Here is a 17,723-nt window from a genome sequence, read left to right on the forward strand (position 1 = left end):
TAACTGATGACCAAGTTGCCTGTATGTGCCCTGAGACACACTTGCTTTCCAGGGTGTCCTCAGCCTCTGTGCCCTTGAAGCTGATTTCCAGGGGAAATTTCAGAGGTATTTACATTCAATACGTTGTTTCTTGTTTGTTCAGAACATGACTCACATTGAGGTGTAAGAACTCAAGTACAAGGCCAGTATACACATGTGCGTTATTTTAATCCAGTTATTCTCAACATATCCAAACCGACTGGGAGGTGACTCTGTTTTTCCAGCGTGTCTGCGCTTTTCTGGCCTCTGCTGGTCAAGTTGATGTACTGCAGGGTCTGGGTTCCTGGTTTTTAACACGCTTTCGGTGACTCTTAGCTCAGCACGCATCATCAACTTTTAAAGCATGAAAATAGTCGTTTTTTAGTTTTGCTTTAAGACTCGAACGAAAGCGTCGTCGGTATCGACAGGGCTGACTTCAAGGCATGGACCTCTAGACTCTTGCAGGTCCGCTCTCGCAAGGCTTGTCAGCTTGCAACCGCGAGCTAAGCTAACGAGCTACATTGCAGTTCAAAATGACAGACTGCTGCGCCGCGACAAACTGTGACTTCCCGACCGGAGGAGCTGAAAACGGCAATCCGCTCTTCAGCTTCCCACTGGATCCCGAGCGGTAGTTGTTGAATTTTGATGGAATTTCACGTGCTTGTAATATAAATGTGTCGTCAACCTTGTTAGCTTAGCATCATGTTGGCTATGAGATACAACTCTGGAAAATGGCGCAGACTTAACGTTTCACTTTGGAAAATGCATGTGTGTTGTCGATACATATATTCCGCACCAATAACAGCGCGACCACGGAAAAAACCTCTCGATCTTTGACCAAGCATTATTTAGCCATCGCTTCCTGTGAAGTCTTAGTTGAAAACTTTTTTGTGCTGAAATGTAAACCGTCGTCGGCTCGCGACGTTTAACCGCCTCACTAGATTGGTGGAGTGAACAAGTAAACTAGCTTCACTTATCGCTAGTATTGTGGGGTAATGGCCACGTTTTAACCCTTATTGGACTGCGAAATGGTCGAACTTGGACGATTGATAGTAATAAACTCGCGTATTTCATAGAATGGACGAGCCCATTCAAATCAATGGGTCTACGTTTTATTTTCATTGTTGCGTATGAAGTTAATGTGTTAATGTGATTACATGTCATCGCGAAGATCGGATGACCCACTGAGATCTATTGAAAAGAACTGGGTCCTGAATAATATGTATTTATTTTAATCAATCACATTATGAAAATCTTCTGTCAGAAGGTGGCGCTGTTACTCCCGTGTAGTCAGTGAAAAAAAAAGATTTAAAAATAGTTTTTGAAATATAGTTTCCAATATGTAGTTTCCATACATTTTAAAATGTGTTGGAAATATATTTTGCGTGATCTAATTTTGTTTACAGCAGATCAATACCATGCGCATACTAGTACATACAAACACATGAGACTACGTCAACTCCTGAAAGAAAAGTAGAACGGCATAGAATATTCTATTCTAAGTTTTGAGAATGATTCCAGTGTACATACAATACGTACCGTAATGTTTCTAGCTTCATATGTCATGGGAATCTGTCACCATATTTGAGTCATAGTAGCATTATTAATAACTGCGCATTCTTTTTTTGCCTAACTTCCTTCCCTACAAGACATAGTTCTGTTGTTACTCCTAGGTAATGCCTATCTACGCTTGGGTCTAAATCACCTGATAATGCTATCGTCTTGACAGGATGAACATGCAATTAAATGTAGTATACTGTGTTTGTTCATGATATATTGATTTCTCAATGTTTTTCTTTTTCCCAGCTGTAAGCAGTGGTTGAGCAACTGTGGACGCCCAGATTTGAAGTCTAAACCACCGGAGGAGCTTCATAAAAACTACAAACTCTGTGCAAAGCACTTCACCCCCTCCATCATTTCCCAGCAGGTACAAACCACAACTCTCTATTTTGTAAACAATTCATTTATGAAGTTTTTTGGGGGGGGGGTGTTAACCACTTATTCTCAAAGTCGTAAAATTGCGACGTGTAACATTGCTGCATTTGAACAAGCCTGGCTGCAAATATGAAGCCTGTAACTAAAATGGGAGCAAGATTTGAAGGCCTGTTTATATAAAGACTTTGGAGTAAGTAGAAACTGAAAACTAGAGTGGCGGTTTTAGTTACGCAGTAGGAGCCTAAAACAATAGGTCATGTTAGCGCGAACAGCGGTGGCTGCACTAGCAGTGGTGTTCACTGTCCTACCGTAAACGACAATGATGATGCCCACCGCACTAGTTGTGACTTGACGCACCTGACCGCCATTAACAAAAGAGTCTGTCACTGTTACTCAACCATGTTGTCTGGCGTGTAATAAGAAAGCTATCAGGAACACTCTGGGAGTAACACAGACCTGTCAGGTGAGGACATTTGTCAAGAAAGTGACTCATATTTCTCTTAATTTACTTTTTAAAATAATTACTGCTTCTTATTTTTCATTTCTGGCATTATATTTCTGTTGCTTGTTTAGAGTTTATCCAAACAAATGGCCATTTTGTGCCCCTCTGAATAACATCCCTTTTTGTGGTATTTTATTGTTAATCTCACCCTTGGTAATCTTGTAATAAAACTGCATACATTTTAATGTTGTCACAAGATGATTTGTCTGTCTCCCAATGTGATTCATGTATAAATATACCTAGGTGGTAGATGCTAACTAACAGGCAGGCAGGACAATTTCGTTTTATAACACGCATAGATAGATTTGTGTAGGAATGGCCCTTAATAAATAAACTGGCCTGGACCGATAATATACAGTATTTTTAAAGGGTCGGTGCCTGTCTTGTTGAGTTCCCATTACACAAAGGTTTACATTTCTGTTAAAATCTGATTTGTACTGCTACTTGTGTGTCAGCACACTACTCAATCGTGCTACAGACAGTAAGTGCTCACCTCACTGCAAAAGGTCTGCCCCCCTCCTCCAAAATGATTCTGTCTTTAGCCTTTTGTTGAATACATGTAGATATGCTGCTGTATTTCAGGCACCAACTGACTCACGGTATCAATAATTAACTCATTGAAATCACACGTGAGTCAGAGAATGTCACTAGTGTGTGTGTATGTGTTTATTGTACCTTGTGGGGAGCAATTCTAGACAAAGCACCTCCTTGTGGGGACCATTTTGCCGGAGCCCACAAGGCTCAGCCTCAATTTGAGGCTGAAGACTTCAAACTAACTAGGTTATTATAACTAGGTTTCAGTTTGGTTCAGAGTCCTGGTCAAGACTAGCCATGCGTTTAGGGTGAGAGGCTGGTGGTGGAAGTCGAAACTAATAATTTGCCTGTGATTCAAAGTTTGTCTAGTATGTGACTGAGTTTGTTCTAAATTAAACTTAGGTTGTTTTTATGTACTGTATTCAAGTCTAGTCAAGCTAATCTATTCATAGCAGCTCGTGCTTCAACAAGACCACTTCAGCTGCTGACAGACTCTTGTCATGCAAATGTTAGAGGACTGATCGGTGTATAAATACTCAACTAATGTTGTGAGTCATCTTGAACCCAAAATACTTAAGTATTTTCACGATTCTATCTCTGGTGCACTCTTGTCCGCTTACGTCACTGGCAGAGTTTGGAGACACTTTCTGTCTATAAACACACAGAGACCGTTACAATGTGCAAAATATACATATCCTATATGAATGTGGTCTCTGAAGACACATGGCTTGGGGCGATAGTCAATAATTCAATAAAGTGAACGATAATGAGAATGAACTCGACCATTTTATCGGCCTCAATTAATTTCCCTGTGCATGCTTGTGTGTTTCATGTCTCAGACTGGTCCCCGGATGCGGAATGAGCTGAATGAAACCTCAGAGTCAGTCAGTCATTCAGTCAAAGCACAGTTTAGGCTCAGCAAGTGAGCAAGATTTACAAGGAGCAACATGAGATAATGTTGTAGAAACAAAGGGAGAAAAAAAAGGATATTTCAAACGCAATGAAAGTGGTGAGCCCAACAACATTATCAAGGTCTTTAAAAGACATGTTGTCTACACTGGTAATAAAATACTGAAAAAATAAAGTTAATTAAAATGTGAAAGGGCCTATTTGCATTATTTTTAATGCATTATCATTAAATTTATAATAAACTTGCTAACAAAATGATGTTGACAACACAATATTGACAATAATTTGTGGGACAGTGTATCGATCAGTTTGTTATTGTGACAGGCCTAGAAGACACATACGAGCGGTGTGTAAATGAATGTGGTCACACGAACAGAATTCCAGAATACTCATGTCTTTGCTATTCTGAAATCTCCAATCTCTGTTCTGAACAACGTGAATGAGTCTTATTAACCACAAATGCAATTGTTGAGAGTTCTGTGTAGTTGTACGACTGTAGTCACAGTATTGAGCCAAAGTCTTTTGGATTCCCGGGACTACTTTCCTCTGTGTCAGCGTCCTCTTGAGAACAGCTGACTCTGCACTCTGCAGTCATCTGCCTGAAAAATCTTTACCAGACACATTCCGAAAGTGACCAGAATCCGATCCGTAACCCCATCACATGTGTTTTTGGAGACCCCTGATTCAAGTACAAGTTGTATTTTGAGGACTGCAACAAAAAATTTAAATAACTCGTGAATACCGCCAGTGATAAATTGCTGAGTCAGCTTTCCAAACTTTCTCACACGCCATGCCGTAAGCGCCAATGTCTTCCAGTACACCAACCAGTTGATTGGCTCATGATGGTTGCGATCAGGTCGGTGACAGTGACCCTTGAGAGAATAAAAACTGCGGCATGGCATTCTACATCGCTCAGTATATTTATTTTGACAGCCTCTAGATCCTCCTGAGACCTTGACTGACTCAGAGGGCTGTATTTTGGCAAAGGTTGGCTGACTGAATATGCATTTCTCTTTTATCTAGAGTGCCTCCAGTTTTGTTCTCAAGGAAGACGCAATCCCAACAATATTTGATTCTACAGCATCCATGGATCCATCGGGCAGCAGGAAACGTGTGCGAGATCCCGTGAGTTGATAAGTTTTATGTCATGACTCCCCTTACGAGCACAGTGACACGTTTATAATTCTTCTTCTTCCCTATCTAGTCAGAGGAGGAGGCAATTTCTTTAAAGAAAACAAAAGGTATGTTGAGGTTTGCATGCTTGCTGAATCAAGTTATTCATAGCTTCTTGTGGATCTGTAAGATGATCATAACTTCAGCAGTCCTCCAAGCCTGACCATAGATCTTCTCTCTCATCAGAAAATGACCCAGAGACAGATAAACCAATAGACATGTCCATGGAGTTTGTCGCATCATCTGATCCAGAGATACTTAACCAGAGCTTTGAGGACCCAGCCACCACAAAAGCAAAAGACGTTCTCAAAGTTCACTTCAAAGAAATTCTGGCACTCAACGGGTTCAGCATCAATGGTGCAAACCTCAACTCAGAAGAGTCGATTGCTGGTACCAGAGGTCCGCAGTCGCTCAAGCATGCCTGCCTGGAGAAAGTTGACAAGAAGGAGATCCTCCACTTTGCTGGGGACTTAATGCGTGAGGAGATCCAGAACACATTCAGGGAGGCGCGGTTCTTCTCCATTCTGTTTCAGGATGTGACCAGAATAGAAGGAAAGGAGCAGATTCCCATGTTCATCAGGTCCGTCACGGTAGCAGGGTTCCCACAAAAACACCTCATCGGATTTCTACCTTGTGACTTAGACATGGAAGGTCTGTTTCAGTTGATAACGACAGAGTTAAGGAACAAGTGGGGACTGCGGATGGAGCATTGCAGGGGTCTCAGCTATCTAGTCACAGGAAGTGTATGTCAGAAAATGCGGGATCTAACTTGCAAGATTCTGCAGGAGTTTCCGCAAGTGGTCCTGTCACCAAGTGACCCATATGTGTTCAACATTTGGATTGTTCGCTGCATGCCTGTTTCTGCCATTCAAAATGTTGCGGACACTGTAGAAGAGGTGGCATCAATACTCAGGAAAGTACCGGAGCTCTACAAAAGATTGGAAGGAAAGATACAAATGACTTATGGACACGTAAAGGGCGAAGTGGCACGCATCAAAGGTATACTCGGTGGGAATTGGGAATACGGCACCGATGCTTACCAGACCATGCTGGAGATCCTGGAGCCATTTCTAAACTGCATCAATGAGATGATTTCAAAAGTCGACCAAGATGAGGCAGAGCGAATGGCCAAGCTCAAGCCGGTTTTACGGAATTTCAATTTTATCGTCACCCTAGTCGTTCTGAAGAACACCCTCTGCTGTGTGAGCATTCTCAACACTAGTCTCAGGGGAATCATGAGCATCAGCAGTACTTTACAATACACCATAACAAATGCCTTAAAGTTGGTAAGCCACTACCAACAGGACATCGCTGTGTTCCACAGGAAATGGTTTGCGGATGCCGTTGGTCGAGCAAAAAAGCTGGGAGTGGAGGTGAATAAACCAGAGACGGAGCATGGCGATCCAACTGAAACGCCTCTGGAGGACTTTTACAGAGAGACTCTGGCACGTCCTGTCTTGCAGTACCTCGTCGCTGAGGTGAAGCGCGTGCTTAGCATCGAGATGGTGCGGATTCTCAGATGGCTGGCATTAGTCCCGTCATACATGGCCGATCACAACTTTAACATCCGTAGAGATAAGGTTGCAGACGCCAATCTCAACAATCTTGCCAGGCCTGACACCTTCTACGAGGAGCTCGGTTGTTGGGAAGTGAAGTGGAAGCACGCAATCAAACGCAGGATCCTCCCCACCACTGTGTTCGCAACCTTGAAGATTCCAGACATCGGCTTTTACCCCAATGTTCAAAGCTTGTTGAGGGTGTTGGGCACTGTTCCTTGTGTCAATGCTGAGGCAGATGTGTTTGGCCAATACCACATGGTGCTGGAACGATGGTACGCATACCTGAAAGCTACTCCAGAGGACAAAAGACAATGCAGCATGGCGTCCATCTTTGTCAACCAAGATGTGCACTTCAATATTGAGAAGATGGTGGACTCGTATGTGCAAAGGCATCCAGACATACTGCGGGCACTGCAGCAGGTGAGGAAAGAGTATATACACTTGGTTAAAAACCATCATTGAGTTATCAAAGTAACTTGCCATTTATTTTGCAGGATGACGACGCCAAGACCAATACTGTTCAAGGTAAGGTCCTTTTTCCTTACATTTTTACTTTTCCTTCAGAAAAATGGGAAAGCATTATCAGGTGAATGGACTAGCCAGATCTGGGGCCGCCATATGATGCTAATAACCAAGGGCATACTCTGCCTAAATGCCCTTCATTGATGGCCCCGTGTTAGTGGGGCATACACCTAAGGTAAAAAAAGTATCATTTTGACATGAGCATTTCAGTCAGCCACGTAAGACGTTGGTTCCTTAAACATGGGCTGATACTAGTTACCATTTGAAAGAGGCCTCTCGATATGATTTTGTTCTCAACCTGGGAACCAACAGGAAGTGACCTCCTGATGACCAAAGGGTGGGAGAAGGGCTGATATGGTAAAAGCAAATCAGATACATCACCAGATTAAGACCATTACAAGACTTATGAAATAATAAAAGTGTATTAAAATTGATTCTGAATCTCCATTTTTATTCCAGTTATGACATACTGCATACTGTTTTCAGTAATTCTCAAACATAAGTTGTGCATGTACTCTTCGTTGGTTAATCAAATGTACCCAAAACGAAACTTTTTTTTTTCTTTGCTTTTAGTGGTATCTCAAGGTAACCACGCGGACAAGGATGCCGAAGAGGAGTTGCAACTTCTGAACCTGGAGATGGATGCTGAGAGGCTGGTAGAGATGAAGTGTGCAGAGACTGACAGAGAAGCGCTCAAGTCGGCGTTGCAGGCAGCAATCACAGCAGCGTGCAACAGTCAGACTGTAAAACAGAGTGAGATCTCTTATCCCCCAGATGGAGAAATCGAATACGTGACCAAGTCAGAGATGAAAGAAGTTCTCAACGTCTGTGAAAATGCAGTCAGGGAGGGAATTCTCATGGAAGTAGGAAACTCCTTTTTTTCCTTGTTCATTGATGGAGTTGTGAAGTTTGGGAAGAAAGACTATCTTCCACTTTTCCTTCGCTTCGTAGACAGTTTTGATGTCATGCGATTGGAGTTAATGGGATTCCTAGATGCTGATCTGGAGTGTGACACTATGGTTAATCGTCTTCTGACAATCATCAATGAGGATTGGCGCCTGGATTTGAAAAACTGCAGAGGTCAGGCATACTTAGGGTCTGGCAACCTCTCCTACAAGCTGAAGGCGTTTGCCTGCAAAGTTCAAGAGATGCATCCTCTTGCTATTAGCACTCACTGCTCCTCGTACTCATTCAACACATGGTGGTCGAAAACTATTCCATTGCCTGCTGTCAAAAGAGCTCTGGATACTTTTGAGGAGGTTGTGATGTTTTTTGGTAGCACAGCTACTCTTGAGAAGCAGCTGGACCATGTGATTGCCTATGGTTTGAGAGAAACCTTTGAGAAGGCCCAGGAATTGCAAGGCAATTTCTGCTCCCTTTGGCAGGAAAAGCATGACTCGTATGAGGTGTTTGTGCAGATGTTGGAGCCTTTAGTTGAGTGTTTGGAAAAGGTGAAGAGCAACCCTCAGAGATGGCAGGTTAGCGTGTCTGCACAAGCTACGGCACTCCACAAAAATCTGTTGGAGTTTGAGTTCATTATGGTCATGGTGGTTTTGAAGAACCTCTCGTCCTTTACCAAAGAGCTGAGTGCAGGTCTGCAGAAGGACCACTTCAGTGCTGCTTCCCAGCTTTGCCAAATTAGTGGTATTGTGGCCTCTCTGACCAGAGTGAAGACAAACATCAAGGTGTTCCATCAGAACTGGTACGATGAGGCTTTTGCAATAGCACAAAGCCTCCGTGTCCAGATTGAAGTTCCTGAAAACGTTGTGTCGAAAGATGGCATGGTGAAACCAGTGGTTTACTACAAAGATGTCCTGAGTGTTCCACTCGTAGACAACCTTATCAGTGCTGTGAAGGATCATTTCTCAGAAGACCACAAAGAAGCTCTCAACTTCCTCTCCCTGGTCCCTTCCTCAGTCGTAGTGAGTTACATATTTGAGAACCTGAAGTCAAAGCCTCCACTCTACACCCGGGATCTGCCTGATGCTGACAACTTCAGCACAGAGCTGAGTTGTTGGAGAGTAACGTGGAAGACCAAAGCTTCCGTCACTATCCCAGGCTCAATATTTCACACACTGCGCCTGCCTCTCATGCAGTATTTTGGGAACATCAATGTACTGCTGAAGATCATGGCTGTGCTTCCGAGCACAGCTCTGGAAGATTGTGGCGTCGTGATGCGGCACAAGCGGTTCCAAGACTATCTGAGAAATACAAATCCCAAGGACCGCTCCTTGTGTCTGGCCATGCTTCAGGTGGGCACAGACTACCGTAGAGATCTGGACCGCATGGTGTCTCAGTGCCTGAAAGTGACTCCACAAGCTTTGGAGGGAATCTGCCTGGTAAGTAACTGCATTATGGTCAAAAACGTCTGACTGCTATTAATGATACATTTCAAATTCATTTTGCCTCCGCTTTGTTTGCTTCATAGGATCAGGAATCCAAAAATATAAACAAAAATGCTGAGGACAACCACATGGAAGGTAATTCATTTTAATTTTTTTATAGTAAGAGCTGTAGTTAGTTGTATCTGTAAATTTTTTGATTCTCCCTTGCCTTTAGTGGATTGTGCTGACGAGGAAGCTAAAGAGAGCAAACTTGAGGTGTTCCCTGCCATCAATGATGACCAAGATGTAAAGTCAGCCGCGAAAAACGGCCACCCAGAAGATAATCGACCCAACTTGATGCGGGTATTCAAACTGGCGACGCTGCTCGGGAAAAAGAACTGCGCCATCTCTGACCTCTCAGAAGAGGAACAAGATCTCTTCATCCAGGAGCTCAGCATGTGTCACTGGTCAGGAAAGGAAACCAGAGGCGATGCAGCCGTTAATGAGAAGGAAATGGTGCAACTGATCGTAGACGGGATCCGAAATGCGATACTCAAGGAAATAACAGAGTCTCCTTTCTTCTCGCTAATCACTGATAAGCCAGTTAAAATCGCTAACCAGACACACCTGCCCGTTTTTGTTCGATATGTGAGAGATTTCTCCCCCAAAGTAGAACTGATGGGTTTCTTGCCGTTTGATGAAGGGTATCATGTGGATGTCCAAGCGAGAAATCTTGCCAAAATCCTGACCGAAGACTGGGCCCTGCCAATGTCTCAGTGTCGAGGACAAGCCTTTATGCACTTGGGTCCTGGATACCAAAGCCTGAAGAAAATGTCCTTGGACTTCTTGCAGGAATATCCACTCGCTGTTGTCACCCCGAGCGAGTCTTGTGGCCTCGCTCATTGGCTTGCAGCTAGCGTACCTTGTCCTTCTGTGGCAAAGATGCTAGATATCGCAGAAGATCTCCTCCTGTTCTTTGACGAGTCTCCTCACCTGGAAGGCCAGTTGGCGCAAGCAGTCGATGGGCTTCTGAACATGCCCAGGGAGGCATTGGAGGAAATTCCCGAAACATGTTGCTCCAGATGGAAGAAAAGAGAAGACTTCTTTGACATCCTGGCAGACACACTGGAGGGTGTCCTCAGCTGCTTAGACGTAGTCAGTTCGAATACTACGGACATCAAGTCATTTCATGCCCAAGTTCTCGTCAATGCTTTAAGAAACATGGATTTCTTAGTGACACTTGTCATTGTGAAAAATGCATGTTCTCCGCTCCGAAATTGTAGCACCGTATTCCGGTGTGGAAATCCTTCTGATATCCTGGGTGAAGTGGAAAAAATCCCCTCCATTATTGAGACTCTGAACAAAATGATGGAGAACGTCCAGTCCGTGCACTCCACCTGGTTCGAGCAGGCCTTTCAGCTGGCGAACAAGGTGGCCCCCGAACAGATTTGTTTCTCAGAGGAAGTTTGCAACTCTGAATCCCCTGAGATCTATTACAGAGAACATCTCAGCGTGCCCCTCCTCAAGAGTCTCATAGACGAAATGAAGTACAGCTTCTCAGATAACCACTTGCGGGCCTTGTCTGTGCTCACACTGCTGCCCTCCTGCAACCCACAGCCAATCCTGCCGGAGTCGCCCCTCAAACCCTTCATTCTTCACCAAACTGGTCTTCCAGAACCAGAGGCAGTTGAGCAGGAGATCAACACCTGGGCCACTGTTTGGAGGGAGAATTACCAGGATGTCACTCCCCCAACATCCATTGCAGAAACGTTGATCCACCCAGAAGCTGTGAACCATTCCTCTGTAACCCTCCTGCTCAGGCTAGTGGCTGTCCTGCCCAGCGTCAGCATCGAGTGCGACCTGATGAAGACCACACTGAATTCCATGAGGGACCTGTTAAGACGCACTGTATGCAAAGGAGATAGAACGACTCATGTGATGCTTCTCACTCACTGCACAACCTTGTACCGGATACCAGAAGTGGTTGCCAAGTGCATAGAGGTGAATCCGGACAGCTCCTATTGCCTCTCTCAGGTTGGTCCATCCTTCATTCCTCTTGCTCCAGGAAGCTAGTTTAAATCAGCGTATAACCAATAACTCTTACCTATTTTTATAGGTGCTGGAAACTATGCAAAGATTGAAGTTGGACAAAGGTGAGTATATATTGTGAAGACTGTGCTTCTGATCAACTTTTTTGTTTGATTCTTTATTTGACAGAAAAAAATAGCGTGGTGCTCATTTGGGAGTTCGAGTTCATTACTTTCCCTTTATTTTCTAAGGGCCCGCTGAGGCGAAAGGAGAGGGGACTAAAGATGAGTCTGGGAAGGATGAGATGCCCGCTGATGCCGACGTGTTCCTGAAAGTTGTTGTCCCAGGATCTAGAGAAACGGCGTCCTTCTATGACCCGCAACTTCGGGAACCCATCGTGAAGGAACTGTGGGACTCTCAGTTCTTCACCATAATAACGGAGCAAGTGGTGAACATTGAGGGCGAGCTCTACATCCCCTTGTGCGTCCGCTATTTGAACAAGGCTGACATCCAGTGCGAGGAAACCCTGGCCTTCATCCCTTTCATTGAGAACACCGCTCTCCTGACAGACTCCATCGAAACAGCCTTGTCCGAGAAGTGGGGGCTGAACATGGAGTATTGCAGAGGGCAGGCCTCGCTGAGTGTCGGCGAAGTAGGGGCGCAGATGAGGGCAGTCAGTTTGGCCATTGCTGAGAAATACCCGCAAGCGGTGAGAAGCCTGAGCTCTGCTATATCCCTCAACGTGTGGCTGGCCAAGACGTCGCCGGTGCAAGAGGCAGCCGACGGAGCCGTTCTGATGGCTGACGTCTTGCGTTGGCTCACTAGCAGCACAGATCGCCAGAACAAGCTGGAAGAAATGATTCTGCATATTTTCCGGCACAACGAAGGAAAGGGCAACGAGCTGAGGGACAGGCTGATGAAGAACTGGGAGAAGAGTCATGACATGCATGAGGTGATGCTGGAGATTCTCGAGGCTGTCCTGCTTTGCCTGAACGAGCTCAAGTTGGACGGGAGCCCTGCTGACCGGCGTCAGGCCTCAAAGTTTTTGACCTCCATTAGAAACTTTGAATTCATATTGTCAATCGTGGTGCAGAGACACGTTTTGGCTGTGACGAAGAAGATGAGCGAGGGTCTTCAGGGCAAACCCTTAGACATGCTGCTAGTGGTGAGCACTTTGCCCGACGTCCATGTGTCGCTACAGAGTCTGAAAAATGATATCGACTCGCATCACAAGGCCTGGTTCGAAGAGGCTGTCGCACTGGCGTCCAAACTCCACGTCACCATGTTCCACCAGGTGCTGCTAGAGCCCCTGAGCGAGTTCTACAAGGAGTCAGTGAGTCAGAAGATAGTGACACACTCAATTTCGGAAATGAACGACCTCTTCACTGAAAAGGTTGTGGATGCGTTGAGGTGTCTGGAGATTGTGCCTTATGCCATGTCCAAAGTAGAAACCAGCATCCTCAGTGGTCTGGTTTTCCGCCTCTACAAGGAGGACCTGCCCGACCAGTCCTCCCTTCACACGGAGATGAAGATGTGGAAGGAGAAGTGGCTGGATCCTCTGGCAGGCTATCTCCCCACCACCGTGCTGGATGCCCTTAAGACATCTCAGATCAGAAGCTTCATTAACATCGAGACTCTTCTCAGACTGCTGGTCATCCTGCCGTTTTCCAGGAGGGAAAGCAACTTCAGAGCAGGGCAGCGAAGCTTGCAGGAGTTTGTTCAGCAGCACCAGAGGTCCCTGTCTGAGCTGTATCCTCTGTAATAGTTACAGGTCTTCCATCACTGTCCATTTTAAGCTTGGACATCACCAGAATTATGGACCCGAGTTGTGAAATGATGAGCAAATTTGTATAAATCATGATACGTTGAGATTTTTTTTTTTTTTTTTGCTGTTGTTGAAACCATAACAAATTCTTCTCTTTTGGAACTGTGTAGTTTGTACAGTGATGCTGCCCAATGGGACCAAGGTGTCTGACCATTACGAATAATTGCTTGTGTGCCTTGATGCAAAACCACCATACCCCCCACGTGTCATGGCATTGGATCATTGGAAAGTTGTCCCATTGGACTTTTGGACACCGTCTTCTCCCTTCATTCCATTGAACTGTACAGTCTTGAACGAGCTATAAATCACTGACTTTTGTTTCCTGGGCACAAATAGAATGGGTTAGTTGTCTTTTAAGCATTTCTTATGTTTCCTGTCTCTGCAGGAACTACTTTGCTGTAAACGTCTTTGAAAGAACGTTTCCTTGGTGGGGACAACCTTCTATATATTTGTCTAAAAATAAATAAAATAATGAAAAAAAAAAGCATTCAGTTTTTTTATTTTTTTTAATTTCGTCTGCTAAACAGCATCTACCAAAATGGTGCGCTTCCCCGAGCTCTGACACAAGGTGGCGCTGTTGCCTTCATTATAAAGTTTAATTTTAATTTGATGTTTGAAGTTGATAATACAATTCGGGATTGAGTGGTCGTTTACGACACGCTTGAGAGGAGTTTAATAATGGATTTAAGTTCAACGCTTGTATTGTGTCGTGAGGTTTTCTTTGAAAAACTAATCTGCATCAGTTAAATATTGATTTTGATAACCAGCGATGCAAGCAGCCAGGTGCAATGGCAGCAATGCAAATTCTCACGTCTTTGTTTTTGAGTTAATATGTGATTACCCTGAATAAATGTGGTCTGCTGCTCTGTCAATTATTCGCTACGGTTTTTCAGGGAATGATAAACGAGAATATTGTTGTCGGCTCCGTCTGAAGGAGTCTGTGGCGAGAGATCAGGATGAAATCTCACAGTAGCTGTGTTGTAGATATTCAGGTTCTCTATCATTTAATAGATGGTCTTGTCTTCTTCAGACTTTATTATCTTTGCCAGCAGCAGCGGTAGCTTCAGTCAGAACTAGGTGTAAAGCAGGTGTAACTCAAAGGTACTGAACTTGATGGAGGTCATTTTTGTATTTTTTTATTCGACTTATTTGAATTGTTTTTTATGATGCAGTCGACTTTAACACCAGGACAGTGATGGATATATATCTGCTGCGGCTTGCTGACATGGTGCCGGCCAATCTGGACCTGGATGACCCCTCAGAGTGCTCTCACAGATACACGTATTCTTCCTGTTGAGCCACAGCAGCAGATGCCAGCGTGACAAAGACCCGATTGTCGCTGCCCAGCTCAGTGTGAAAGCAGCATCTCCATGTCCTGCTCGGCTGCTGAGCCCACAGATCTGTCTCCGCTCATGGCTGCCGTGTTCTTCTCTCCCACATACCAGAAGATGTGCGTTGATTTATTTGGATGCAGCTGGATCTCAGGTGCGATCCAGAACAACGAGTCAAACAAGGCGAGGCCATAATTGACCGGTGGACTGTGTTTCCTGCTGGAGCTTCGACTGCGCTCAGTAATCATGTCCACACACAGCCAGGATTTAACTGCACTCCAGAGGAGAAGACAAATAGCTTCAGCGGAGTTTGTTCCATGGTTTCCATTCAGTCAAATGTTGGCAGCAGTCAGGGGAAGCCAAACCTTTACATTGTTCTGCTGCTCACGTGATGTTCCCCTCTCATGAGGTGGAGACACATTCAGGTGAGGACTGTTTCCAGTGACCTCACAACGCTCATGGTGGCAAGGTTCAAACCTCCACGTGGACAAAAGCAGGCTATTTGCTCCTGGAACATTTTCCCAACTCAGTGGGCATGAAGCTCGCACCGAGTTTCAGATGCTTTCGTAATCCCCAAAGGAAGCTTTAATCATTCATAAGGATGCTCTGGTGCTCTCACGCCTTTTCCAGCTACAATGAGGGCAGACTGCAGTTATAAGAACCAGATGTATCTATACAATTTATCTATTGTGCTGCTGAAGGGCCGGCGGCAACTGCTGCTGCTGCTGCTGCTGCTGGTTCCTGCGGAGTCTTCTGGAGAAGGTGAGGAAGCCCCCTCCTTCCGACCAAAACTCCCCTCAACACCTTTACCTCCTCCTCAGCGACACCTCTTCAGCCGGCAATACGGTTTCATACAGTCGGATAATTTAGTGCTGTGCGGGGACAGTTCTGCGACCTTTGACCTCAGAGGAAATTGAGTCTTTTTTTTTTTTTTTTGGTTTTCCACTCGCAGCCGTATTTCTGCCGAGCGTTTTAGTTTGAGATAACAGAACTCCAATGTTTGTATATCATCCAGACGTTTTTATGCCGAGCTGTAACTTTTGCTTTCTTTTTCTTGCCAACGGTTCTAAAAGTGAAATCCAATATACTGTAGAACGAAACGCAAACTTGAATTGGCTTTGGAAACGATGGAGTGCAGACATTTAAGTAGAACTCTGACACCAGTGTTCTACAACTTTAATTAATAACAATATTTTATTACAGAAAAATTGATAAGATAAATATATTTTTTTAACTTAAAGCTAGTAGTTATTTACAAGCAGCATATTATTTCATTTAAAAAATGTTTTAGTTGGCTGTCAGACTATTATACAATAATACTGTGACTTTAAGTTAAAGTTTTGTAACATGTGTTGCATTATACATTCATTTCCATTTCCAAACAAACATGAACCATTACAAATATAAGCTTTTATGTTCCTTTAAAACTGTAAATGCTTGACTGAATAAACATGGATGAATGAATCTCTCATTGAATTCAGTCAAAATTACTTTTGTATTTATTACCTGGATGGCTGCGTCAAATTCCACACATCCGGCCGATCACCTAACCTCCGCTTGAACCAAAACCTGTGAGGAATACCTCTCGGCAGGCCCAATAAACACCGCCACACACAGCTCAAAGGTGAGCCTGCTGCCCTGGAGGACCACATGACATGTTGAAAAGCACCACCCATCTGTCACTTGAAAGGCCCCGGCCCTCACAGCACAATAGAGACAGAGGTTATAAACAAATGGCACACAAAGGACCTGAGTCCAGTCTTGTCCTGCCGGGAACAGATTGGACCAGGTTTGCTTTGGTAACCGGTGATTCCCGCTGGCTTCACAGGAGGCGCATGATGGGATTCTCACACGGCGGAATCGATGACGTGAGGAGGTTTGGCTCCTTCGACTGAGAAACACATGCTCGCGTTTTATTCACCGCAACATTTGAAATGCTGATCGATACCGGCTTCACCAATGTTCATCAATCACTTTAAAATGTCCTCGTGAGTTTGAGCCGTATCAGAATCACTTTTACCGGAGTCGCTGTAAAAAACATGAGCCTTATCACTTCCAAAGGTTTCCAGTTTTCTCATGAATTTTCATGCCTATCCAGATGGGAGCGTTTTCTGCTGAAATAAAAGAAACTCTGCTTCCATTCAGACTGCGATCCTCCTGGGTGAAAGTTGAGTGTCTGACCCCCCCCTCCACTCCTCCTCCAGCCCCCCAGTGAGCCTCCAGTTTGGTGATATTGGCTCGATCCTCCTGAGATTTGAAGGACAATAGGCCGACAGAGTGACTCGGTCCGCCCAGACATTCACACTGTATTCACAGGAGTCACTCCACACCGCCAGCTCTGCTTCTACCTTTCTGTCAGCGGAGCCACGTTGCTAATACACAACTAAAAACCAGGCATCATTTTAAATATCAATCAGATCAAACAAATACAGTTGGACTGCACATGAAAATCGCATTTTTGCTATAAAAAACAATAAAAGTTGACCAAATATTTGTGAGGAATTGATGATCAACAGGGTGGCACTTCAAACTGACTTGAGAAACAGAATTATTTTTGTATTTTTATTGTCATTTTTAACATCATAAACATCAAAATATTCCAAATAATATTCTCATAAGGTGTATCATTTCATAAAAATAATTTACATTAATTTATTAACTACCACATTTAATTAAACAAATAAAAATGAAATGATAAACTGACACTCGTTTTTATTTCAGTGTTGCCTTTCATATCTTTCTGTTTCTGACTCGCCGGTTTTGGGGTGCCATCTGCTCAGACAGGTTTCACTTCCCACCCCTGTCAGAAGCTCAGGGAAACACTATCTCTGCGGAGCTGGTTCTGATAGTAGCTGCTGTGTGTGACATCACTTGATCCTCTGTCCTGAACTCCAGAGGCCCCTGAAGGTGTCCCCGGCCTGATGTTGATTGTGAGGTGAGAGATGTGCAGATGAAGGGACCGAGGCTTGACCCTTACCTCCGGAATGGAAAGCGTGAGTGGAAAAAAAAGTTTCTGTGTAGACTTGCCCGGTCCTGTTGAAAGCTCCAGAACTCCCACACACT

At 44.4% G+C, this 17,723-nt stretch overlaps 1 protein-coding gene across 1 annotated transcript; it reads left to right on the forward strand.

Annotated features, from left to right (window-relative positions):
- Nucleotides 1–318: 318 nt before the first annotated feature.
- On the forward strand, nucleotides 319–14,152 carry si:dkey-250d21.1 (uncharacterized). The gene is made up of 11 exons (XM_053847813.1): nucleotides 319–646; nucleotides 1,825–1,945; nucleotides 4,922–5,023; nucleotides 5,103–5,139; nucleotides 5,258–7,050; nucleotides 7,125–7,155; nucleotides 7,726–9,491; nucleotides 9,581–9,632; nucleotides 9,712–11,510; nucleotides 11,593–11,629; nucleotides 11,756–14,152. Exons 1-11 carry the CDS (start codon nucleotides 552–554, stop codon nucleotides 13,264–13,266), a joined length of 7,344 nt encoding a protein of 2,447 aa, XP_053703788.1. The 5' UTR covers nucleotides 319–551; the 3' UTR covers nucleotides 13,267–14,152.
- Nucleotides 14,153–17,723: the final 3,571 nt, after the last annotated feature.

This window comes from Synchiropus splendidus, chromosome 17 (genome assembly GCF_027744825.2).
Source record: "Synchiropus splendidus isolate RoL2022-P1 chromosome 17, RoL_Sspl_1.0, whole genome shotgun sequence".
Classification (NCBI taxonomy): domain Eukaryota; kingdom Metazoa; phylum Chordata; class Actinopteri; order Syngnathiformes; family Callionymidae; genus Synchiropus; species Synchiropus splendidus.

Excerpts from the sequence above, each read along its gene's own strand:
- si:dkey-250d21.1 (XM_053847813.1), top strand. The coding sequence starts at position 552 with ATGACAGACTGCTGCGCCGCGACAAACTGTGACTTCCCGACCGGAGGA. Across the intron at positions 647-1,824 it reads TTCCCACTGGATCCCGAGCG|CTGTAAGCAGTGGTTGAGCA; the intron begins GTAGTTGTTGAA and ends TCTTTTTCCCAG. Across the intron at positions 7,051-7,124 it reads TACTGCGGGCACTGCAGCAG|GATGACGACGCCAAGACCAA; the intron begins GTGAGGAAAGAG and ends TTTATTTTGCAG.